Source organism: Delphinus delphis, chromosome X (assembly GCF_949987515.2).
Source record: "Delphinus delphis chromosome X, mDelDel1.2, whole genome shotgun sequence".
Taxonomy (NCBI): Eukaryota; Metazoa; Chordata; class Mammalia; order Artiodactyla; family Delphinidae; genus Delphinus; species Delphinus delphis.
The window spans coordinates 107,563,772-107,589,381 of NC_082704.1; the positions used below are offsets into that span (position 1 = coordinate 107,563,772).

Sequence of the window (25,610 nt, forward strand, 5' to 3'; positions counted from 1 at the left end):
GCTCCCTGTGTGCCCTAACAGTAGCACCTCCAAGCATAACTACTAGTCTGACCATAGATTAGTTCTGCCTGTTTTTTAACTTCACATGAGTGGACCACATAGTATGCACTCTTTTGCCTCTGACTTCTTTCATTCAGTATTATGTCTGTCAAGATTCATCCATGTTGTTGCTATCTTTAAATTACCTTTTTTTAAAAAAACATTTTATTTATTTGGCTGCTCAGGGTCTTAGTTACAGCACACGGGATCTTCACTGTTGCGTGCAGGATCTTTAGTTGTGGCATGCGGGATCTTTAGTTGTCGCACGCGAACTCTTAGCTGCAGCATGTGGGATCTAGTTCCCTGACCAGGGATCAAACCCGGGCCCCCTGCATTGGGAGCACAGAGTCTTAGCCACTGGACCACCAGGGAAGTCCCTAAATTATCTTTAAAGAACTCTTTCAATCTACAAAAACACTTTTTATAAACTCCTATTATGTTTGAAGGCTCATATTTACCTAGAATTTGGTTTATGCAACCGTAAACTAATGAACGGTGTCTAGCTGTTATTGATGAGTAATGCTTTACTGGAGTTAGCTCCAAAATCTGGTGTTCTTGCAAGTTCCCTGACTGCAGTAAAGACTGCGGATTCCTACTCAGCACTTTGATTCTAACTGCCTTTTGGAAGTGGTATTTCCATTGTGTGATTTCTGCTGCACTCAAAATCTACAGTTACCGCAGAGATCACTAACAAGCCAGGAAAAAACCTCCCCCCTCATCTATTTCTTACTCGACTGCATGTTCAAAAGGCTGACTAGAGACAGCATTCTCGGCCACTGACTGTTTCTTCCCTAATGACTTTGTTCCCTATGGGCATTTGAATGAATATAATGGCCTGTATCCCCGAATCCCCATAACCTCTTGTGTTTTAGCTGGGATGTATGGGGAGGGATGCAGGTTTCACAGTATGATTCACCCTGGGAAAGTGTTAAGGATAGAATTTAGCTGACAGTCAGTAAGTATACTCTGCAAATTATCAGCTAAAATCCAACATTACAGGCAACTAGTTAGTAAAAGGAAATTAGTTTTTAAAAACTTATCTGTTGAGTAATTAATCCACTGTGTGGTTTCATCTGCACCATTTGTCAGTGGAATCAAATTTTAGTCCATTAGAGACTGTCAGCATTCTTGACAGTTTAGCCCAGTGGGGGAGAATTTCTAACACAATGATTAGATTTTTATGCTATTGGGTAATTTATAGTCAATTTCTGAAGTATTTCTAAGGCAAGGCTTTGGGAATAAGACTTTAAAACAGGAGAAATTTTAGATGACTTTCCTGCAATATGCTAATGGATTCGTTTAAACATTAAATATAAAGATATCCAGATGTAATATGTTCTAAGTAAAGAACAAATAAATACAAATTATTACGGTTTCTTGCATTTACTATTATAACTCTGTCCCCTACTATAGAAAATTTCCCTCAAACTATGCTAGAAACCTAGCATGGGTTAAGTAATATTAATCTTAATTTTATTTTTACTTAACATTTTATACATTCTGACAATTAAATAAGATTGTAATTCATAATTCTTTTCCCTTCATATATAAGCAATTGTTTCAAAATATGACTCAAACTAAAAGCCAAAATATAGAGCTTTTGCCTCCAGATATGAATTACAATAGCTAAATATCACTATATATCCTCCTTGGTGTTCAGAGCTATTCAGAAAGTGGGCACTTATTCATGTCTGTTGGTTGGCTGTATGAAAGAACAAGAGGCATTAAATAGGATATTCTACAACACAAATTAAACCAGAGCTCTAGGTGTTTTAAGCCACAGTGCATAAGATCTCATCCTTATCTAAGAAAAGAGACTTTTGGCCCATGTTTCTAAAAAGTAGGCAGTTGGATACATCAAACATGCCAGTTTACCGAGCACCTGTGGTGTGCTCAGGGCACCCATGGATTGCTGCCTTTCAAAAATTGGAAGATAATAAATGGGAATTAATACTAAAGCTATGATTTGGATTCTAAATTACCTTTGGAGTCTTGTACAATCTCATAGATCTCTTGATACTAGAGGTGTGTACAAAAGCCTACTACTGAAATTTAGGTGAGAGAATGCTAACTAAACCAGCTTCCTACTAATTAAAGAAAAGATGCCTAGTTTCTGTTTGGCCAGATTTTTTTGGGGGGGCCGGGAAATGGAGCTATCACTGTTCACAATGCAGGCTTTGGTCAGATCACCTATTTTAGACCCCTGGGATGGCTGGGTAGGGGAGGAGATGGAGATGCGCAGTTAAAACCTAGTGTCACAAGGGCTTCCCTGGTGGTGCAGTGGTTGAGAGTCCGCCTGCCGATGCAGGGGACACGGGTTCGTGCCCCGGTCCGGGAAGATCCCACATGCCGCGGAGCGGCTGGGCCTGTGAGCCAAGGCCACTGAGCCTGTGCATCCAGAGCCTGTGCTCCGCAACAGGAGAGGCCACAACAATGAGAGGCCCATGTACCGCAAAAAAAAAAAAAACTAGTGTCACCCATGTGCCTATTTACCTAAACTGAGGGGGGCTGTGAGCACCAACTTGGATTTGTTCTCGGGCAGCTTCTGGTCTGTAGGAATTGCACCTCGCCTAGAAGAGAAAACATCCCGATAATTATGTTTCAATTACACATTTTCTACTGCCTTAACTGCTCCAAATTATACTGAAGAGTAATTTTAGACTCAACGGATGACAAGCAGTTTTAGTAGATCAGATAACACCTTCATCAGTAGTAACATCTATTATTCCAATTCCCAGAGTAGAAAGTTTTATCATTGTGAATACTTCCAGAATTTGAGTAAATTAAGAGAGGTTTCCAAACAAATGCTTTAAATCAAGAGAACAGCATATGTGTCCAGGAATCAACCAATGTGTTCATTCAGCTAACATGCTTGGAATAGCCCTTATCAAATTTAACCACATTCGTTTGAATCAATAAAGTGAATCAATCATCCATTATTGAATATGGTCATGAGAAGTAGGTATTTTGCACCCTGGGTGCTTTGTTTGCTTCATCCTAGTTCAGGCCTTGGATAGAAGGACACTGCTCCATCTCCTTTGAAGTTAGGCATGGCTATATGACTTGCTCTGACCAATGAAATGTGAGCAGAAGTGATATATGTCACTTCCTGGCAGAAGCTTTAAAAATCTGGCAGAAGTTTTAAGAGTATTAAGAACAATTTAAGATGCTACAATTAAGGGCCAGTGCACATTTCCTCGTATTTCTTCCCTACTCCTATGGTGACCACGGAAGCACATGTGGAGATAAAGACTCCAAAACCCAGGTCCTTGAGTAGTAACTACGAGCAGAGCCCCAGTGCTGACCCATGCTGGACATGGAACATGGACAAGAAAAAAACCTTTCCTTGCACTGTCTGTTCATGTACCCTCACCTACTTAATCCTGATTTGAACTGTGTCTTGAAATATGATATAGCTTGACGTATGAATAGGACTAGGAAACATGAATATGATGGGGGGAATTCCAGGTGGAGGAGAAAATGGAAACAAAAACATATCTGAGAGAAGAAAAAGCAAGACAGTCAGCTTGGCTGGACTGTGTGGTGCATAGTGGGCAGCAATGGGAGACCAGGGGAGGGTGAGGATAGGGCCAGATTTCTGAAGTCCTGAGCAAGAGGCTACAGTGTTTAGACTATATTTAAACATTGGTTTTGAGCACAAAGGTGATAAAAAATATATATTTTTAAAAGATTTATCTGGCAGGGGTATTTTAAAAGATTTATCTGGCAGTAGTTTGAAGATTATTTATGGGCCCCAGGAAGGTTCCCAATGAATGTCTACTAAATAAGTAGCAATGAGAAGAGAGAGAAGAAGGATAAGAAGAATATCTGAGGAAAAACTGACGGGTCACAGAAACTACAGGGATACAGGAAGCAGCAAAGGTGATACAATGCTATTGCTTTATTGCTTTTGATGAAGATAAACCAACCGTCACTGTGGTTCTGAATTTGACTTTGAAGATGTTTTAGTAATGGGAGTACTTAACTTCCTCAGAAGCTAGCTAAGGTGAAGTTGTTTCTCACAATTTTACCTCACTTTTTCGTATGTTATTTCCTCTTACATTCTTACATTATTATGTAGTATTGTCTTTGCTTCATATATCATTTATGAGATTTCTAAAAACACATTTTTGTTCTTACTGTTTTCCTAGTATCTTCCCAGGAGAGAAAATAATTTTACTCCTTATAAGCAGACTTATTTCAATGTATAGAAGGTTGAAAATCTCCTCAATCCGCTAGTAGGAAAAGCTCCAAGATAAATTTCTCATTAGTAATATAAAATATCTTGTCATTTTTTTCTTAATCTCTTTAAAGTAAGTCATATATAGTTTGAAATTTTATTTGGAGACATTTCAAAACTATGACTGTAACGTTGATATCAGTTAATTTACTTCATCTACTAAGATGGACCTTAAGTTAGAAAGTAAGAACCTAAATAAGAACTGACAGACCTTGTACTTTGTCCTCTAGAGTAGAGGACAGCAAACATTTTCTGTAAAGGACAGATAATAAATATTTTAGGCTTTGCAGATCGTAAGTCTCTGTTTTAACTACTCAACTCTGCCACTGTAGCACAAAAACAGCCATAGACAATGTGTAAAGTATAGAGCATGGCTGTTTTCCAATAAAACATTATTTACAAAAATAGACAGCAGGCAACATATGGCTCACGGGTTCTAGTTTGCGAATCCCTGCTCTAGAAAGTTCTAACTATATCTGTGTTCTTATTTTAGATATCTGGCCCAGTACTGACCCAAAAGAAAGTCTCCTTAATTGAACTGTGTTAATCTCAGTGTTTTCAAGCAATTTAGCTAAAAATGTCAAGTGTCTTCAATATACCCAGCCTCTTTGCTGGATGCTATGGAGATAAATAAGAAGTGTACGAAGATGTACGAGCTATGAAGATAAAAGTAAAAGTCTTTTACATTTTGATAACAATTAAGTATTCAACTGCATGGTAATGAAGATAAATGCAAAGGAGTTGGAGATTTCTTTTTAACGAGAACTGGAGTCCTTGGGGAAGTTTGTGGAAGATGCGGAGGAGGTGGAACTTGACATGGATCCTGAAGGTAAAGATGGAACTGAATAATCTGAGGGGGAGGAGTACAAAGGGGGTCGTCACTTTGTAGAAGGAAAATCAAAAGCAAAACCACAGACACAATAATGAACAGAACATTGTGCGGTGGAAGTGAGGACACCTGCCGGCTAAGTGTGAGTCTGGTGGAGCTATGGGAATTTAGAGTTGGTTGGGTAGAGTTGGATAAGACTGAGGAGAACTTTGAAAGGTGTTCGGTCTCAATGTGGTGGGCACTTGGGAGCCACTGCAGTTCTTTCGGCAGGTCAGTAATGAAATAAAATGCTATTTCAGCGGCATGTAAGACAGACAGTGGTAGAAAGACGCCGAGGTCAGGAAAACATGCCATAAGGCTGTTGGGATAATCCAGAGTAGACGAGATCGAGGCTGACAGTCTATAGATGACGAAATAGGGTAATGGGGAGAAAGGGAGGCTGAATCTGAAGAGCAGTTAAAAGGATGAAACATCAGTTTTTGGGACACATGTCATAAAAATGAGGACAGGTAAATCAAATAAGACCTAAGAATCCAGGTTTCTTAACCAGGAAGACCCAAAGACTGAGGGTGAGGGTGTGTTGATAGAAGTGAGAAAACTAAAAAGGAAAGTCACTTTGTTGTTGACTCCACTTTTGCTGATGTCAGGTTGATAAATGATCATTTATTTAGTGTTGTCATGTCAGCTTTAAGAAATAAAGACCCCAGACAGATGAGAATTCTTTAGCCAGAGTCAACCGAAGAAGACGTGGAAATGAATGAGCTTACTGAGGAGTGAATGAAAAGAGGAACAGAAAGCTGTACTGATGAAAACTTTTGCCCAGTTTTGAGCATACAGATACAGATTTGCCCACTGTGAGGCCATGCATCAGAACCGTCATCAACCCACCCCAGACTTGTTTGAAAATGAGGCTACATATTGTGACATAAACCAGTGCAATAACCGAATAACAAAGAACAACTGGCACTTGGCTCACTGGCCAGATACTCGAACTCAGAATTGTACCTTATTTAGGGCACATCTTTCAATTTCTGCTCAGAGAGCCCATTAAACTCACAAAAGGGTGACATGACTCTCCTTGCCTTTGTTGTTGTTGTTTTCAGCTCTAGTTGTCTTCACATGTTCAGCTGGCAGTTGGGAACATAGCCTTGAGGGTCCCCCACAGGTTGAGAGTGGTGGGGTATAGTCAGCAAATGAGGTGAAGGAGGAGAAATGCAGGAAACCACAGGGCCAAGAAAGCCAAAGAACAAGTCACTAGAAATGGTTACAAATAGTATCAAATACATTAAGAAGTCAGGATATACTAAAAATCAAGTGAGTTACCACAAGGCTGGTAACCCACTTGATAAAAAATACCAATAAACCTTGATTCAGTCAGTTAATTAATTATGTCCCATAGAACATAAAGGTGATATTTGTCCAGAAGATAAGCAGCAAGATAAGACTGCAGCTGAAATCAAAGTTATGCCATTAAACTTTGGTGCCAAACCTTTGATCTAGGGAGCAAACCAAAGCCCCGCATCTCATCTTTAATGCCCCTTCCTTGGTCTTACTCACTTGAGCATAACTCAGGAAGAAAAGCTGGCTGTTGGTGAATTCAATGCCGGGTAGGAGAGGCTCCTCAACCCCCTGCCTCTTGTCATTTATCCATTTCCTGTAAGCCTGGGGAGAGAAGTAGAAGAGATGATCTGCTGCAATAATGGCTTTTCTCTTTTCTCAGCCAGTGCAGAGATATTAAATATATCCTCCACCATGTGCAAAATGTAGCCTATCAAGTTTTCCTTTAAGAAAACAAACACCTGGAAATGCAAGTCAACGTTGTATTGCTTAACAGTGAAGCAGGTTCACCTGCAAAAAGACCTTTCACTCAATAGATACCAAAGCAGCTGGGCCAAAGTGGGCACATGTTAAATAATGCCCCCTTCCCCCAAAAAGCTTTTCTTTGTATTCCTACCAGGGAACAAACAAATCTAACACAATGGCAAGCCATATGGAAATAAATTTGGGGGCCAATCTATGGGCAATTTTTTTAAATTTTGCCAGGTAAGAGGGAAAACTATAATCTTCAATCATCATCATTTTATAAAATAAAGTATATTTTAACTAGAATAGAGGAAAGATATAACCTCAGAATAACAGCTTGGTCTTTACACTGAATGCATTTAGCTTTATGAATGTCTTTCTACATCATCCTCTTATCTTGCTGCTTATGTGTCTTGTTTAACCATGGACCAGTGGATGATGAAAACATTATTATGGACTCTTACCTGGCCCACTATATGAGAACCCCTAGCCTCTGACCGTAATTTAGAAGTTTGGTATTTTAAGAGAAAATTATAAGGAGGGCTACAGAGACTGTACTCAAGAAAACGCCTATGAACCTAGCCCTGAGATTTCTGTAGCATGTTTTAATATTACACTGAATGTACCTTCTGAAAACTATCCTTTAAATACATGATTCTTAATAACAAATATTACTTTTAGGGTGACTTTACTCCCCAAAAAGGAAAAAGAAAGAAATGCAGCCCTATTCATATAATAGAATGTAATAGAGTCAATGGGGAAATATAATTCAATTTACAGAAATTCACAGAATTTACAGAACTCTAACTCCTCAAGAAAATGTCTGTGGTGTAAATTGAGGTGCACCCGTATGGTATTTTATAGTTTAATTTTTAAAATCACAGCAAATGTTGCAGTGCGTACCCTAAAAGCTTGTCGCAGACCTCCATTATCGGCAATATTTTCTCCCAGGGTCCTCTTCCCCTTTACCTAACAAAAAGAAAAAAAGAGTGTTTGACAGCCAACTGTCATTCAGCAAGAGGCATAAATATGATAGCAAGAGAAAGTGCCATATTTTAAAGAGAAAATTGCATTCAATAAATCAGAGGTAGTCACAACATATTGTGAGATGGCAAACTGACCCCAGCAAGGCGCTCCTGAACATAACTTCTGTTTTATCATGCTACACGTTTCTTTCTCACCCACCTCTCTATTCTCACCAATTTAGCCAGCTCCAATAAAATGTTAACATATTCTGAGTGACTCTGGTTAAGTGGGGAAAAAATATCAACGTACAGATTACTTTCTCTGATTAACTCACCTAATTTGAGTATTCTTTTCAGTGTGCTTTATGTTTCCAAATATCTACCATCCACACAGGAGCAAGGCTTTAAGACCAACCATTACCATTTTACCTTCAGCAAATTCCATGAAAAATTAAAAAGAGGATAGTTCTCATGGGGAACAAAAATCCAATAGAAGTAGTGCAGACCACAAGGTCAAGGTTTGCAATATGTATGACAACCGGCCAAGCACAGTGAAGAAATTCTACCAAACATTTGAAGATTGTTTCTAAAACCCTTAAATAGGCTAGGACAAAAAAATATTCTAAACCAAGATGGCCCACAAGCCAAAATCCAACCTCCTGCGTGTTTTTCTACAGGCTGCAAGGTGAGCCTGGATTTAACATTTTTCAACAATTGGGGAGCAAATAGAAAGAAGGACAATATCTTGTTGCATGTGAAAATTATACAAAGTTCAAATTTCAGTGTCCATAATTCAAGTTTTATTGGAACACAGGCACATTCATTCAAATACGTATTGTCTGTGGCTGTTTCCTTCCTACAGTGGCAGAGTTGAGTAGGTGCAACAGAGACCTTACAACTCACAAAGCCTAAATTATTTACTACCTGGCCCTTTACGGAAAAAGTTTGCCAATCCCTGCATCAGAGACAAAATAATGCCCTATAATAATAAAGATGTCTATGTCATAAAAAAATTACTGTGAAAATATTACTTTATGTGGCAAAAGTGACATTTAAAATATGATTAAGGATCCTGAGCTGGAGACATTAGCCTACATTATCCAGTTGAGTTCAATGTAATTACAAGGGTCTGTACAAATAGAGGAAAAGGAAGTTAGGAGAGTGAGTGTGTCCGAGGGATGCAACGTGAGGAGACTTGACCAGTCACTGCTGGCCTTGAAGAAGAAAGGGGCCAGGAGTCAAAGAATGTGGGCAGCCTCTAAAAGCTAGAAAAGGCAAGGAAAGAGATTCTCTCCTACAGCAGCTAGAAAGGAAAGCAGCCCTGGTGACACCTTGATGTTAGCTCACTGAGACCTCAGTCAGAAATACAGAACTGTAAAATAATAAATTTGTGTTGTTTCAAGTCACTAAGTTTGTGGTGATTTGTTATAGCAGCAACAGGAAACTAATACACATTGTTCTAAACTTTCAAGCCACAGATGCTACCAACTCTTTATTAAGCTAGCCCAATCCCCCAGGTATCAAACAATACCAATGAATAAAAACTAATCTTCAGAAAACATTAATCTCTGTAATCACCCAGGATCCTCCTAGCTTCAGTCCCCAAAAGTTAACACTCCTGCTTTACATACCTTCTTTCTTTTATTACACTCCTACGAGGTAAGTGCTATTATCACCATCCTTGCTTAACAAATGAGGAATCTAAAGCTGAGAGTGTGTCGCAGATGTCATTGGTGCTACACCAAATCCCCTTTTCTACCAGGACTGTGAACCCAGTCCTGTAACTGCTAGTGGCTCAGGAAGATTAAGCTTAGCTTAGGGGAATCCCCTCACCTTGAGCTTGCTGGGAGGTGATATCCCCACCTCTCAGTAACTGACTGATGTACAGTTAGAATAGCCCAGCCCCTTATCCTAGGTTGAACAATTCCTGTGATGCAATTCATGCTCCAGAATCCTCTATGGGATCAAACTGAGGCTAAACTTCTGAAACCAACAGGTCTTCCTTGCCACCTTACAGGTTTCTCCTGAAACTACTTCTGCAACGAACCTTTTTATCTAAGAAACCCCTATCTTGGGCTCTGCTTCTAATGGACCTGACCTAAGAGTGATTAACTGAACTGCCCATATTTCACAAGGATTCGAACCCAAGCAGTCTCTGTCCAGAGCCTTTGCTCCATAATGGTACCTTCTCAAGTCTTAACTCCTCTTGACTCTAGTGCTTCTGTTTATAAACACTCATGCTCAAATTTAATCTCCTTCCTTGTTCCCCTAAGCTTTTCTTTTAGAGGTTTGAGGACTAGCTTCACCCCTCAGGCCGCTCCCACTCTGGACCGCCTCAGTAGACCATATGGCCCTAGATTTTTTTTCAGTATTTTTTCTTTTTCATCATTTTTTTTTTTTTTTTCGGTACACAGGCCTCTCACTGCCGTGGCCTCTCCCACCACGGAGCACAGGCTCCGGACGCGCAGGCCCAGCAGCCATGGCCCACGGGCCCAGCCGCTCCGCAGCACGCGGGATCCCCCCAGACCAGGGCACAAACCTGTGCCCCCTGCATCGGCAGGCGGACCCCCAACCACTGCGCCACCAGGGAAGCCCTCATCAGTATTTTTTTTAAAGTTGAGAATTATGTTTTTGTTTCTTTAATTTATTTTATCTTTGGCTGCGTTGGGTCTTTGTAGCTGCATGCAGGCTTTTCTCTGGTTGCAGCGAGCGGGGGCTACTCTTCGTTGTGGTGCACGGGCTTCTCATTGTGGTGGCTTCTCTTGTTGCAGAGCACGGGCTCTAGGCGCGCGGGCTTCAGTAGTTGTGGCACACAGGCTCAGTAGTTGTGGCTCGTGGGCTCTAGAGCGCAGGCTCGGTAGTTGTGGCACACGGGCTTAGTTGCTCCGCGGCATGTGGGATCTTCCTGGACCAGGGCTGGAATCCGTGTCCCCTGCATTGGCAGGCAGATTCTTAACCACTGTGCCACCAGAGAAGCCCCATGGCCCTAGGTTTGCCTCTCAGGACTCAACAGCTGCTAACAGCCCGTTTCTCTGATGCTCCATTGGAGCTCCCCCCAGTCCAACGCAAATAATGGTTCAGGTACAGAGGATTGGCCTCCACAAATGGAGCCAGAAAAATAAAGCATGGCCCTTTATATCCACAAAGGAAGCCACCCCCTCTCCTTGGGGAATGAGACTGAAGCTGTTTTCTGACGGTTGAATGGATTTATGCTGAGACAGGCATGCCCTTTCTATCGTCCTTGTTGCAAAGGTACACATTTGTCACAATTCAGTTTCAGTATCTGACACTTTGGCCAAAATGGATGTTGTAGAATAGTCTCCACCCAATACATCACCCAGGTTTAAAATGAACTTCAAATAAGAGAACACGAGCATGATATGGGGGGAGCAGTAGTGATGTTGGAGTCATACAAATCTAAGCTCTAATGTAGATTCTACCATGGGTTTTAATCACTCTGAGCCTCAGTTTCCTCATATGTAAAACAGGCTAGTAATATGCACACCTCTCAGAACCAGTATGAGGATTAAATATGTTTCAATTAAGTGTAAAGTCTAACTCCCATGCCTGCATATAATAATCACCAGGAAATATGCATTCCCCTTCCTCCAAGAAAACTGCTCTTCTATTGTTTTTTGGTTTTTTAGCCCCTATTGTATTGTTCTCTCCTGGGATGGCATACCTATGAGTATGTCACAAAGTATTAGGAATATTAACTACAATTTATTGAGCACTTATTGCATAGCAGGCATCATGCCGGTGCTTTACATTATCTCAGTCATTTAATTCTTAAGACAAACTAACGAGTTCAAAAATAGCTGCCCATTTCACAGATGAAGACTCTGAGACACAGGAATGTTAAATAACTCGCCCAAGTTCAAAACAAACTTACAACGTGCAACTGGTTGAACCAAAATTTGGAGCTGTGTCTGACTCTAGAATCCCTCCCCTATGCTTTTTTTTTTTTTAGAGGTACTTTGCTAGTTTCTGTAATCAAACCCATGCAGATAAGACCTTACAAACTTAATACAGTGTGTTACCCCTGTCCAAATGGAAAAATTATGTTTAATGTTTCTAGACCAATATGGCTGTTAATTTCTATACAATGCCAACCCAACACGGTACAACTGGGATACTTTCTCCAAAGTTGACAGCACAGATAAAGTTTCCAAATATTCAAATTATATATATGTGTGTATATACAGAGAGAGGTATAGATAGATAGATAGATTTATATAAAAGACCAATAGTAGTATATTATGCATCAGTAGCAGCAACAGCTTATCCAGGTTCTACGGTCATCTGAACAAAATTATAGAGACATCTAGCACATGCTATTAAAAACAAAAAGGCAAAAAACAAACCCCCAGAAAACAGCAATGTTCTGTTACTGTTGTGGTACCTGGCACCATTTTTTTTATTAGCTTCTCAATCATCATCTGGGAAGAACCCTATGCTTTTCTTGAAGCAACATATATTCTAGATGGATTTTCACAATGTGATAACCCCTGAATTGAAAACAGATACACAGAAGCGCCCCTTTTAGGTCTTCCCATGACACAGTTGTAGATATTTTTAAAATATATGGGCAGAGAAATGGCTTTCCAGGACACTGATAAAGGAGCTAGAGATACTATTCAAGGATACAGAGTCTGGTTTCTCTTCCTGGATAAGGGATGGTCTCCCTGGTGCTGTATACGCTTTCAGAACCAGGAGAACCGGCTCAGTGTTCATAAACGTTCCCTTTAAAAGTGCACAGACTGTTATCTAAATTCTTCTGGAATGGTGAAATAAACCCCAGTATAATAGACTTGAGGCATAGTGAGGTTTCAGGTGCTTTCCCAGCCCAAGTTGTCAGGATGGAGCACGTGCCTGACTAACAGACCAAGAGACTCTGGGGAAACTACGTGTAAATACACTGACCTACTCCAGTTCTGTGTGGTCCCCTGCTTCTCTTAGGTGTTGTGCCCTTGACTAGATGAATTAGGAGGACACAGTTTGCATGTGCGTTTTAGAGGAAGATCTTCATGCAGATCCATACCTATCAACAATTCTTCATTATTGGTCGCACTGTCAAACACAGTGAGAGAAATCTGTGTCTTGTAACTATGAAAGCAGGGACAGAAAATACAATGGAAAACTACAAGAAAAAACGAATAGTGGGGGAAGGGAATGAAAGATAACCTGATCAAACCAGCAAAATAAGAAAAGAAAAAAGAAGTAAAAACAATGTACAGGAGATAAACTATAAAATTGTATTTCAAAACCGAAAACAAATACCAAACAGATGGGAAGGCATACCACGTTCTTGAACAAGAAGACTATGACAAAAATGTCATTCCATACATTTAATGCGATTTAACTTAGAATCTCAATGGGATTCTCTTGGGGAGTGGGTGGAGAATGGGCAAAATGATCTTGGAGTGTATACAGAAGTATATTTGCCTGAGAATGGCCAAGTATATAAAAGAAGAACAGTGAGGCAGCGCTTGCATTGGCAGATACCAGAAAAATCCATAGAGCCATAGTAATAACACATTGGTATAGAAATCAACAAATAGATCAGTGGAATAGAATATAGAATCCAGAAATTTATCTCAGTATATATGAGATTCTAATATTTGACAAACATTCAATTAAGAAAAAAACGTCTTTTAGTCACTGATGCTGGATCAATTGACTATCCTCTTGGAAGAAGATAAAAGTGAACTCTCGTATTGAACTCCACAGCGAAATAAGTTTCACACGCTTCAATATTTAAATGTAAAATAACAAAATAGTAAAAACCTTCCCAGAAAAGCTAGGAGACTACACATATGATATAGAATGGAAATGCAGAAACAATTTTTTAAGAGAGATAGGTATCTTTGACTATATGGAAATATTTAAATTTCGTTTGTCAAAAGATACCATATACAAAGTACAATGGATGAGAAATATATTGAGGAGAAAATAGTATAATATGAATGACAAATAAAAATTTTAACATCTATAATATTTTGTAAGGTCTCATAAACTGACAAGTAAATAACTCAATACATAAATGCTCCTCCATCCATCACTGGTGGGAATATGAAATATTATAACTTCTTAATAACATTAGGAATCTATCCTCTACAGAAAAAAAGAATATATACCTAATAAGAGTATTTAGTGCAGCAGCATTTATTGTGGAGAAATAACTGGAGACACAGTGTAACCCTCAACAAGACATTAGTCATCTGTGCTAGAGTACATTCACACCGTGGACTTTCAGGCAGCCACTGAAAACAGTGAAGTAAAAGCACGTGCGTGCACACACACGTGCGTGTGTATGTATGTGTGTAACTCTACATGAGCATGGGAAAAAGTATATCAGGGTTATTGAGATGGATTACAGGTGGAGAAGATAAAAGTGATGAGAGGGAAAGGGGAAGGAGGTAGAGGTGAAGACAAAAAAGGAAAGGAACAACATTCCATACAGAAAAGCATGTATAAAATTACATTCGTGCCTTTATAGGAATGTATATATATATAATAGAAAATCAGCATTTTAAAAGTCATTTCTTTTGTTCAAAATTCTTTATCTAAGAACTCTTAACCAATTCAGAGTCATTAATTCAAATGAGTGACGTTTTATCTCAGTGAATTAAACCTAAGCAGTAGTTTGGGAGGAAATCTTTTTAATGGTATACAGTGTAGATTCGTGAGAATTTTATTGTTTATCTTTGCTACAGCGTTTTCTGTACTAATCTGAATCTAGGAGAACAGACTAATGTTTAGGCCTGTGATTTTGAAACTTTAGCTTATATCAGAATCACCTGAGGGCTTATGAAAAGACGGACTGCCAGACCCCACGCTCCCACCCACCCCCCGCTCCCCACTCCCCACCCCCGAGATTCTCAGTCAGTAGGTCTGGATTAAGACTAAAGAATTTACATCCCTGACAAGTTCCCCAGGGAGGCTGATGCTGTTGGCCTGGGAACCGCACTTTGAGAACCGATGGTCTAAAGCAAGCTAGTGTCTTCGTGAGGAAGAAGGACTCACAAGATGCCCCCTTCGCCACAGCTGTACTCACGTGTAAGCCAGCTTTCTTCCAATAATAGTTGCTATACTGGCTAATCATGCACTTTGTTTTTTCCTTAAACTTTTCTTCTGAGTCAACAGACCACCAAGGGTCCAGGTTTCCATTTTTATCATATTTTCTACCTGGCAAAAAGCAAAGTTAAAAGATACTCGTATTATTTATGGAAACAAATTCATTTCTTCATCTTCCCTTTCCCTCACTTCAACAAGCCTTGAAAAGACAGTTCCAGCAGCAGGGAGCACTCCTGGAAGCAGTTCCTGCCTTCTCTCCAGTGTCACAGGTTAATTGTAAAAAGCAAGGAAAGGAGAAAGAGGTCTGAGGAAGTTCTTTCCTTCTAAGCAACAAAGAACACTTTAAGATTTATCAACTTATGGCATGTACCATTCTTGACCAATCTTAGATTCTTTGTTTTCACCTGCTCTGACCCAAAATATTCTCTAAATTATGAAATGAAATGGCTTTCAGAAAGCCCATGGAAGGAGTCAAAGCGCCACTACCAGTGAAATTCCAAACAAACAATCCATAGGAACAGCCTCGGTGAGTCACTCACACCCTGCGACCACAGCCCCTGACTCAGCTCTAAAGGATCGTGTTTCCTCCAAGTTGCCAGGAGCCAAGAGACACATAAAACCTCTGTTATGAATCATTCCACAGCCATCAGTGTAGATGGAAGGCCCATCTGTCCTGCTTTGACAAGGAAGGTTGCTGTAAAGAGAGAACTTGGAACAAGAATGGAAATCTCCAAAACATAACAGAAAAAAAGATTAGTTATACATGCTTTTTTGCTACAGGCTCACTCTTCATTTTCTCTACATCCCTCAAAAAAAAGTCTGGGTGTATCTGGACTATCTTCTACACTCAAGGTTACTATTGGTTTAAATTTAATTATGCAGAGAACTCTTCACTGGGCTTACAAGAAAGTCCCCTAAGCAAAGGTGTTAACTGAAACAATCCAAAGCTCTTCAGCAAGGCTGGATGCCACTACCACCAACCCCTGGTAGAGCACAGTGTCACTGTCCCCTACCCACTAACCAAGCGATCATTAAATAGTTACTGTGCAATGCACTGTTCTAAGTATTGGTTACAGAGTGAAATGCCATCTTTAGATTCCGTCCTTTGAGAGAGAATCCAAAAGGCTTCCAGAAGATTCTGAGGGAGAACTATACTTAAGTTTCCCAGGAAGAAAGGCCCAGAACCAAGAGACCACTACTGTCTTTTGTTTCTTAGCTAAGACTCTCCTCTCAGATAACCCAAACATGCAATTCAGAAAGTGTAGCTCTGGGGATTCAGATGACTACAAGGCAGCTACGTTTTAACAGGGAGGGGAGGCCAGGGGGCAAAAAACTTAGGTGATTAAGGAAAGGCTGGTGGGAGTACAAGAAGAATTATCCAGAAGCAGAGGAACCAAAAGGGTCTCTGGCCCTGGGGTAGGCATCCAGGAAAGGATGTTAGAGACATCACAAACATGGAAGAAAGAGGTCCCTCTATACAGTGTTGCTTTGGGCCAGGCAGTTCTTGAGTCTGCCCTGTAAACTGTGTGGATGTGGATGTGATCGCAATTTGCTGCTAATTCCTAAGTTTCGGAGATTTCATGTGGCTTTCCAATAAAACTCCAAAGTTAAAGGAGAAAGGAGTTCTGATTAAAAATGATGACTCCCAAAGGGCAATCATTTCTTTAGTTTATGCCATATTCTGCTCTTTCCTTTTGCTTAAATGTCATCAGGATACATAGCATACTCTATATTATTCATTATTAGGAAAGCATAGCCTTTCTAAAAAAATTCTGAATATATGACAGCATAGAGAAAAACAGAGATTAAGCATTGCATAATCCTTGAAATAGTATAAAGGAACTAGTCAGCCAAGCTCCAGAGTCCTAACTCGCTGAGGCCTAACTTGGCAGCACGTATAATCATCTTCAGAGCAGAGCTCACACCTCCAGGGAGAGCATCTCAAAATGGTGAATAAAGAAATAAAAGGAAGAGAAGCTACAAAATAATTCCTGTAACTACTGTGGCAGCTACAGCAACCCAGATCTGAATGCAAAGCTAATTTCCTTGAAATTACAAGGTCTTTTTTTTTTTCATTCTACCCCATCTCCAATGGGAACAATTATTTTTTTATTGCAAGCTATCACAGCAAGACATGGGGGAAAGTTTTCAATCAGCAATCATACTGCTTTGGATAATCTTCAATCTATGATGATACCACTATGCAAAGATAATAGCAACAATTAACATCCATATGGTCAACATGACCATAAAAGCATCAGCTTATACACTGAACCAGTACTTACCATTATTATCAAATCCATGTGTAAATTCATGTCCAACAATTACTCCTATAGCGCCATAACTCAGAGATCTACAGCATAAATGTATAATTGGGAGAAAATTATAAGCATGGACGTCAGAGCATAATCCTTCAATATTTTCTCAACAAAAAGCCAAGATAATCTGTTTACTAACCACACTCACAAAATTGTAAAAAAAAAAAAAAAGTAAACACATCCTTCTCATCGAAATAGACAAAGAAAATATAATTTCTAACATTGTCATTATGAACATTTATGGGCCTTAGTTCCTACCCTGTGAAATTAGGGATGTGAAAGAGATGTTTTTTAAAGTCCCTTCCAGCCCTAAGGCTTCTATGGTTCTATATCTGCTCTAGCTGTAGTTTATATGTATAAACACCCAAAGCAGCAGCAGGGTTTGAAAAGATCCTGTCAGTAAACATACCGCTTATTTTTTATCTGAGAACCTGTTGAAAAATCACTATGGACTTAGAAGTTAAATTGTTTTCCAAACGGAGTCATGAAACAGGAAAAGAGCAGAGATTAAAAGGGATCATGCTGCTTTCAAAGGTAGTCATGTTCCTCTGCTTCTGTGACAGACAAATTCACAGCTGAACAGCAAAGACTGTGAAGCCTGAACCAGATCTGGAAAAGGCGTGATATTATTTCTCTTCACCCCTAAAGAACCACGTGGTAGGTCACCTACAAAGGTGACCGCCGACAATGCCACCCACCCTGAACGCATGTGCTCCTCCTCCCGCCAAGAGGAAATCTATTTCCTCCCCCCTTGAATCTGGATGAGCCTCGAGACCTGCTGTGGCCAACAGAATGCAGTGGAAGGGGCCTCGTGTGACTTCTGGGCTGAGGCCTTATAACTTCCATTTTTGTGCCTCCTTGGAAGTCAGCTGCAGTGTAAAGAAGTTGGGGTAATGAGCTGGAGAAAAAGAAGCCAAGCGAAGCAAGTGAGAGATGCCAAACGTCGAGAGACCTCTAAAGAAAGAGAGAGGCCCAGCCAGGCCCCAGCCATTAGAGCCAGCCCAGCTGAGGCACCAGACACGTGAGCAAAATCATCTTAGATCCTATGGCCCCCATCGAGCTGTCTGTCCCAGCCAGTACTGCACAGAGCAGAAACAAGCTGTCTCGGCTGACTCCCGCCCAAATTGCAGAATCATGAGCGAACAGTGGTGGCGCTTTGTTACGGAGCAATAGGTAACTGAAAGAGAACATATAAATCATATATCAGGAAATCAATAGGGGGGCTTCCCTCTATGTGTGTCTGGGATCTTCTCTCTCAACTAAAAGTCCCCTGAAGGCCAAACCCTTATCTACTTGATTGCTGCTAAATTCTCTGTACCTAGTACACAGTAAGTAATAATGATTTAACTAATTGATTAATTAACTTTACCATTTCTTGCAAGTGACAAATCAATGTGTAACTTATTTTAGTCATTTAACGTGTGCATGAGGATTACAGACAACTTAAAATCCTTGTTATAAGGATTCTTCCTAAGATTTGTAATTATACTAAAAATATTTCACAGTTGGTTCCTGATGCAACATCAAAGTCACCCAGCAAACAGATAGGACCTATAAGTGGAAGGAACAAAAATTTTTGAAGCAACATGTTATTACAGGACATAATGATCCTTAACATGTTAATTGTTTGTCTCAACTATACCCAAGGAAGTGTTCTAAGATTTAATTTTTCCCTTTGGTGGCAGTTCCTTCCTTTGTTATTTCTCTCCTGCAAGGTAATTTGCATTTGAAAAAATGCTGTCCTACTATTTTTCCATCATTGCAAACCTTCATTAAAGAAGTAAGAGTAGGGCTTCCCTGGTGGTGCAGTGGTTGGGAGTCTGCCTGCCGATGCAGGGGACACGGGTTCGTGCCCTGGTCCAGGAGGGTCCCACATCCCACGTGCCACGGAGCGGCTGGGCCCGTGAGCCATGGCCGCTGGGCCTGCGCGTGCAGAGCCTTGCTCCGCAGGGGGAGAGGCCACAGCGGTGAGAGGCCCCCGTACCGCAAAATAAATAAATAAATAAAAGAGTAAAATTATGCATTTCAATCATAGATCTATCAGAGCAGTGTGGGGCAAACTTGTAATTTTACATAGTGCTAATTTTTGCAGCAGTAGCTATCACTATGCAGCCTGCAACATTTCATTTTTTCCAGGACTCTCAGCTGAGAATAGTACTCAGTCCTCTACAAGCCTCGGTCAATGCTGTTGACTGGACGAATTTAAGGGATGAACAATGGAAGCTTATAGCAACTGCTCTGCAATAAATGTCCCTTAAGAGGGACTGCTCCAATGAGCTTCCTATTTGCAAAGGGTAATAGAGAATTCAGAAAATGATTGAATCATTGCAAGTTCCAATTCTCAGTTACATAATCACAATCTTTTGGGCAAGAGCCAAAGAAAAAGTAATTTTAGATGACTAAGCCTGACAAGGATAATGTTTCATAATACGAAATTCACATCTTCCCTTTTATCAATGGACGTTATTTAAATTAGCATGTGATAAAAATAAATAAATAAACTTGTATGCCTTTTAAAATGTGACTTGCTGGCCAGAAAAAAGAAGACTCCTGCAGAGAAAATCTAGCCTTCCAAAAATAAAATGCAGAAGATGACAATTTTTCCACCTACTCAGTTTCTCTTTTGTTCTTACTAACCGATGGGTTCAACATAAGCACAGGATTTGCTGTCAACAACAAAACCACCGTACTGCTGTCTGGAGCAACCATGAGCTCGTGCTGTCATCAAGTAGAGGCTACTCTATGCCTGAAGTGGAAATTCATAAAAATCTCAGAGTTACAAGCAGCTTTAAGGTCACTTAGTTCAATTCCTTAGCAAAGGTCTACAAAAACCCATTCAAATGGTCCTAAGACTTCTCCCCTTAGGCATGTCCAATGACCAGGAGCTCAACCCCTTCTGAGGTGGATCACTGACTCTTCGACTAGTTCCGAACAAAACAGTGCTCCTAATGTTGATCTGGAATCTCTCTTCTACCTATTGGTCTAGTGTAGTGGTCTAAGGTATTCTAAACACCCCTCTGGCCTCCCCAAATTTAGTAAATGATTCTGCTACCTTAACTTTCCTTAAAAAATGTGAAAACAGTTACGAGGTTACCCCTCAAGTGTTCTCTTCTCAAGTTCTTTCAACTCTTTTCTCTTCAGTCATGAATTCTTGACCAGCAGTTCCCAAAACACAGGAAAAAGGGGAGTTTAGGGACTTCTGGCAGGACTTCTTGGGAATTTCTATGCTCCTAAGTACTGCCATTCTCCAAAACAAAGGGAAGGGGAGGACAACTCACCTCTATTACTACTTCATGGAACACACACTTTGGGATATTTTGTCTTATGCCGTTTACAATCTTGATTCTTTCCTCTGGAAATAATTCAGCTTGTTTATGTCACCACAATTAGACCCAACACTCACCGGAGGGCTAAGCTGACCAGTGTGAGCAGAAAGAATAGCCACTCCTTGGTTCTGGAGGAAATCCATCTAGAACAGATGCATGTATGGGAACCCATCTCACTGGACTGTGATCTCCATCTCTCCAGCACCTCCACATTTCCAATGTTGAGTGCCCAAACGATGCTTAATAATTATTCATTGAATGGGCATGTTAATAGAGGATGAATGGCTTCAATGCAAACACAGAACACTTAGGAAAAAAATAAAAATCTCGGGAAGAGGGGAAGATGGCCGAAGAGTAAGACACGGAGATCACCTTCCTCCCCACAGATACACCAGAAATACATCTACACGTGGAACAACTCCTACAGAACACCTACTGAATGCTGGCAGAAGACCTCAGACCTCCCAAAAGGCAAGAAAGTCCCACGTACCTGGGTAGGGCAAAAGAAAAAAGACAAAACAGAGACAAAAGGATAGCGACAGGACCTGCACCAGCGGGAGAGAGCTGTGAAGGAGGAAAGGTTTCCACACACTAGTCTTCGCGGGCGGAGACTGCGGGGGGCGGAGGGGGTAAGATTCGGAGCCACGGAGGAGAGCACAGCAACAGGGGTGCGGAGGGCAAAGCGGAGAGATTCCCGCACAGAGGATCAGTGCCGACCGACACTCACCAGCCCGAGAGGCTTGTCTGCTCCCCCACCGGGGCAGGTGGGGCTGGGAGCTGAGGCTCGGGCTTCGGTCGGAGCACAGGGAGAGGACTGGGGTTGGCGGCGTGAACACAGCCGGCAAGGGGTTAGTGCACCACGGCTAGCCGGGAGGGAGTCCGGGGAAAAGTCTGGACCTGCCAAAGAGGCAAGAGACTTTTTCTTCTCTCTTTGTTTCCTGGTGCGCGAGGAGAGGGGCTTAAGAGCGCTGCTTAAAGGAGCTCCAGAGATGGGCGCGAGCCGCGGCTAAAAGCGCAGGCCCCAGAGACAGGCATGAGACACTAAGGCTGCTGCTGCCGCCACCAAGAAGCCTGTGTGCGAGCACAGGTCACTCTCCACACCCCCCTTCTGGGAAGCCTGTGCAGCCCGCCACTGCCAGGGTCCCGGGATCCAGGGACAACTTCCCCAGGAGAACGCACGGCGCGCCTCAGGCTGGTGCAACGTCATGCCGGCCTCTGCCACCGCAGGCCCGCCCCACACTCCGTGCCCCTCCCTCCCCCCCGCCTGAGTGAGCCAGAGCCCCCGAATCACCGGCTCCTTTAACCCCATCCTGTCTGCCTGTCTGAGCGAAGAACAGACGCCCTCCTGCGACCTACACACAGAGGCGGGGCCAAATCCAAAGCTGAGCCCGTGGGAGCTGTTAGAACAAAGAAGAGAAAGGGAAATCTCTCCCAGCAGCCTCAGAAGCAGCGGATTAAAGCTCCACAATCAACTTGATGTACCTTGCATCTGTGGAATATGTGAATAGACAACGAATCATCCCAAATTAAGGAGGTGGACTTGGAGAGCAAGACTTATGATTTTTTTCCCCTTTTCCTCTTTTTGTGAGTGTGTATGTATACGCTTCTGTGTGAGATTTTGTCTGTATAGCTTTGCTTCCACCATTTGTCCAAGGGTTCTATCCGTCCTTTTTATAAAAAATTTTTTTTCTTAATAATTACTTTATATTTTAATAACTTTAGTTTATTTTACTTTATCTTCATTCTTCCCTTCCTTCCTTCCCTCCTTTAGACAACGAATCATCCCAAATTGAGGAGGTGGACTTTGAGAGCAAGATTTATGATTTTTTTTGTTTCTTTTAATTTTTTTTAATAATTATTTTTTAACTTTAATAACTTTACTGTATTTTATCTTACTTTATTTTACTTTATCTTCTTTCTTTTTTTCCACTTTCACCAAGGGACAGATCATCCAAAATGAAAATAAATAAGGAAACACAAGCTTTAAAAGATACATTAAACAAGATGGACTTAATTGATATTTACAGGACATTCCATCGAAAAAGAACAGAATACACATTCTTCTTAAGTGCTCATGGAACATTACCCAGGATAGATCATATCTTGCATCACAAATCAAGCCTTGGTAAATTTAAGAAAATTGAAATCATATCAAGTATCTTTTCCCACCACAATGCTGTAGACTAGGTATCAATTACAGGAAAAAATCTGTTTAAAATACAAACATATGGAGGCTAAACAATACACTACTTAATAACCAAGAAATCACTGAAGAAATCAAAGAGGGAATCAAAAACTACCTAGGAACAAATGACAACGAAAACACAACAACCCAAAACCTATGGGATGCAGCAAAAGCAGTTCTAAGAGGGAAGTTTATAGCAATACAATCCTACCTTAAGAAACAGGAAACATCTCGAATAAAGAGCCTAACCTTACACCTAAAGCAATTAGAGAAAGAAGAACAAATATACCCCAAAGTTAGCAGAAGGAAAGAAATCATAAAAATCAGATCAGAAATAAATGAAAAAGAAATGAAGGAAATGATAGCAAAGATCAATAAAACTAAAAGATGGTTCTTTGAGAAGATAAACAAAATTGATAAACCATTAGCCAGACGCATCAAGAAAAAAAGGGAGAAGACTCAAATCAACAGAATTAGAAATGAAAAAGGAGAAGTAACAACTGACACTGCAGAAATACAAAAGATCATGAGAGATTACTACAAGCAACTCTATGCCAATAAAATGGACAACCTGGAAGAAATGGACAAATTCTTAGAAATGCACAACCTACCAAGACTGAGTCAGGAAGAAATAGAAAATATGAACAGACCAATCACAAGCACTGAAACTGAAACTGTGATTAAAATCTTCCAACAAACGGAAGCCCAGGACCAGATGGCTTCACAGGCGAATTCTATCAAACATTTAGAGAAGAGCTAACACCTGTCCTTCTCAAACTCTTCCAAAATATAGCAGAGGGAGGAACACTCCCAAACTCATTCTACGAGGCCACCATCACTCTGATACCAAAACCAGACAAGGATGTCACAAAGAAAGAAAACCACAGGCCAATATCACTGATGAACATAGATGCAAAAATCCTCAACAAAATACTAGCAAACAGAATCCAACAGCACATTAAAAGGATCATGCACCATAATCAAGTGGGGTTTATTCCAGGAATGCAAGGATTCTTCAATATATGCAAATCAATCAACGTGATACACCATATTAACAAACTGAAGGAGAAAAACCATATGATCAGCTCAATAGATGCAGAGAAAGCTTTTGACAAAATTCAACACCCATTTATGATAAAAACCCTCCAGAAAGTAGGCATAGAGGGAACTTTCCTCAACATAATAAAGGCCATATATGAGAAACCCACAGCCAACATTACCCTCAATGGTGAAAAACTGAAAGCATTTCCACTAAGATCATGAACAAGACAAGGTTCCCCACTCTCACCACTCTTATTCAACATAGTTTTGGAAGTTTTAGCCACAGTAATCAGAGAAGAAAAGGAAATAAAAGGAATCCAAATCGGAAAAGAAGAAATAAAGCTGTCACTGTTTGCAGATGACATGATACTATACACAGAGAATCCTAAAGATGCTACCAGAAAAGTACAAGAGCTAGTCAATGAATTTGGAAAAGTATGAGGATACAAAATCGATGCACAGAAATCTCTGGCATTCCTATACACTAATGATGAAAAATCTGAAAGTGAAATCAAGAAAACACTCCCATTTACCATTGCAACAAAAAGAATAAAACATCTAGGAATAAACCTACCTAAGGAGACAAAAGACCTGTATGCAGAAAATTATAAGACACTGATGAAAGAAATTAAAGATGACACAAATAGATGGAGAGATATACCATGTTCTTGGAACGGAAGAATCAACATTGTGAAAATGACTGTACTATCCAAAGCAATCTACAGATTCAGTGCAATCCCTATCAAACTGCCACTGGCATTTTTCACAGAACTAGAACAAAAAATTTCACAGTTTGTATGGAAACACAAAAGACCCTGAATAGCCAAAGCAATCGTGAGAACGAAAAACGGAGCTGGAGGAATCAGGCTCCCTGACTTCAGACCATACAACAAAGCTACAGTATTCAAGACAGTATGGTACTGGCACAAAAACAGAAAGATAGATCAATGGAACAGGAAAGAAAGCCCAGAGATAAACCCACGCACATATGGTCACCTTATCTTTGATAAAGAAGGCAGGAATGTACAGTGGAGAAAGGACAGCCTCTTCAATAAGTGGTGCTGGGAAAACTGGACAGGTACATGTAAAAGTATGAGATTAGATCACTCCCTAACACCATACACGAAAATAAGCTCAAAATGGATTAAAGACCTAAATGTAAGGCCAGAAACTATCAAACTCTTAGAGGAAAACATAGGCAGAACACTCTATGACATAAATCACAGCAAGATCCTTTTTGACCCACCTCCTAGAGAATTGGAAATAAAAACAAACAGAAACAAATGGGACCTAATGAAACTTCGAAGCTTTTGCACAGCAAACGAAACCATAAACAAGACCAAAAGACAATCCTCAGAATGGGAGAAAATATTTGCAAATGAAGCAACTGACAAAGGATTAATCTCCAAAATTTACAAGCAGCTCATGCAGCTCGATATCAAAAAAACCAACAACCCAATCCAAAAATGGGCAGAAGACCTAAATAGACATTTCTCCAAAGAAGATATACAGACTGCCAACAAACACATGAAAGGATGCTCAACATCATTAATCATTAGAGAAATGCAAATCAAAACTACAATGAGATATCATCTCATACCAGTCAGAATGCCCATCATCAAAAATTCTAGAAACAATAAATGCTGGAGAGGGTGTGGAGAAAAGGGAACACTCTTGCACTGCTGGTGGGAATGTGAATTGGTACAGCCACTATGGAGAACAGTATGGAGGTTCCTTAAAAAACTACAAATAGAACTACCATACAACCCAGCAATCCCACTACTGGG

At 40.5% G+C, this 25,610-nt stretch overlaps 1 protein-coding gene across 1 annotated transcript in view; it reads right to left on the reverse strand.

Annotated features, from left to right (window-relative positions):
• The window catches only part of PHEX (phosphate regulating endopeptidase X-linked), a 198,515-nt gene that overhangs the window by 581 nt on the left and 172,324 nt on the right, over positions 1-25,610 (reverse strand). Inside the window, exons 17-21 of the mRNA XM_060003154.1 lie at positions 17,239-17,306; positions 14,934-15,064; positions 7,815-7,880; positions 6,666-6,770; positions 2,533-2,609 (exon numbers count right to left, since the gene is read on the reverse strand). Of these exons, the coding sequence (XP_059859137.1) occupies positions 2,533-2,609; positions 6,666-6,770; positions 7,815-7,880; positions 14,934-15,064; positions 17,239-17,306 (447 nt within the window). The remainder of the gene's footprint in view (positions 1-2,532; positions 2,610-6,665; positions 6,771-7,814; positions 7,881-14,933; positions 15,065-17,238; positions 17,307-25,610) is intronic.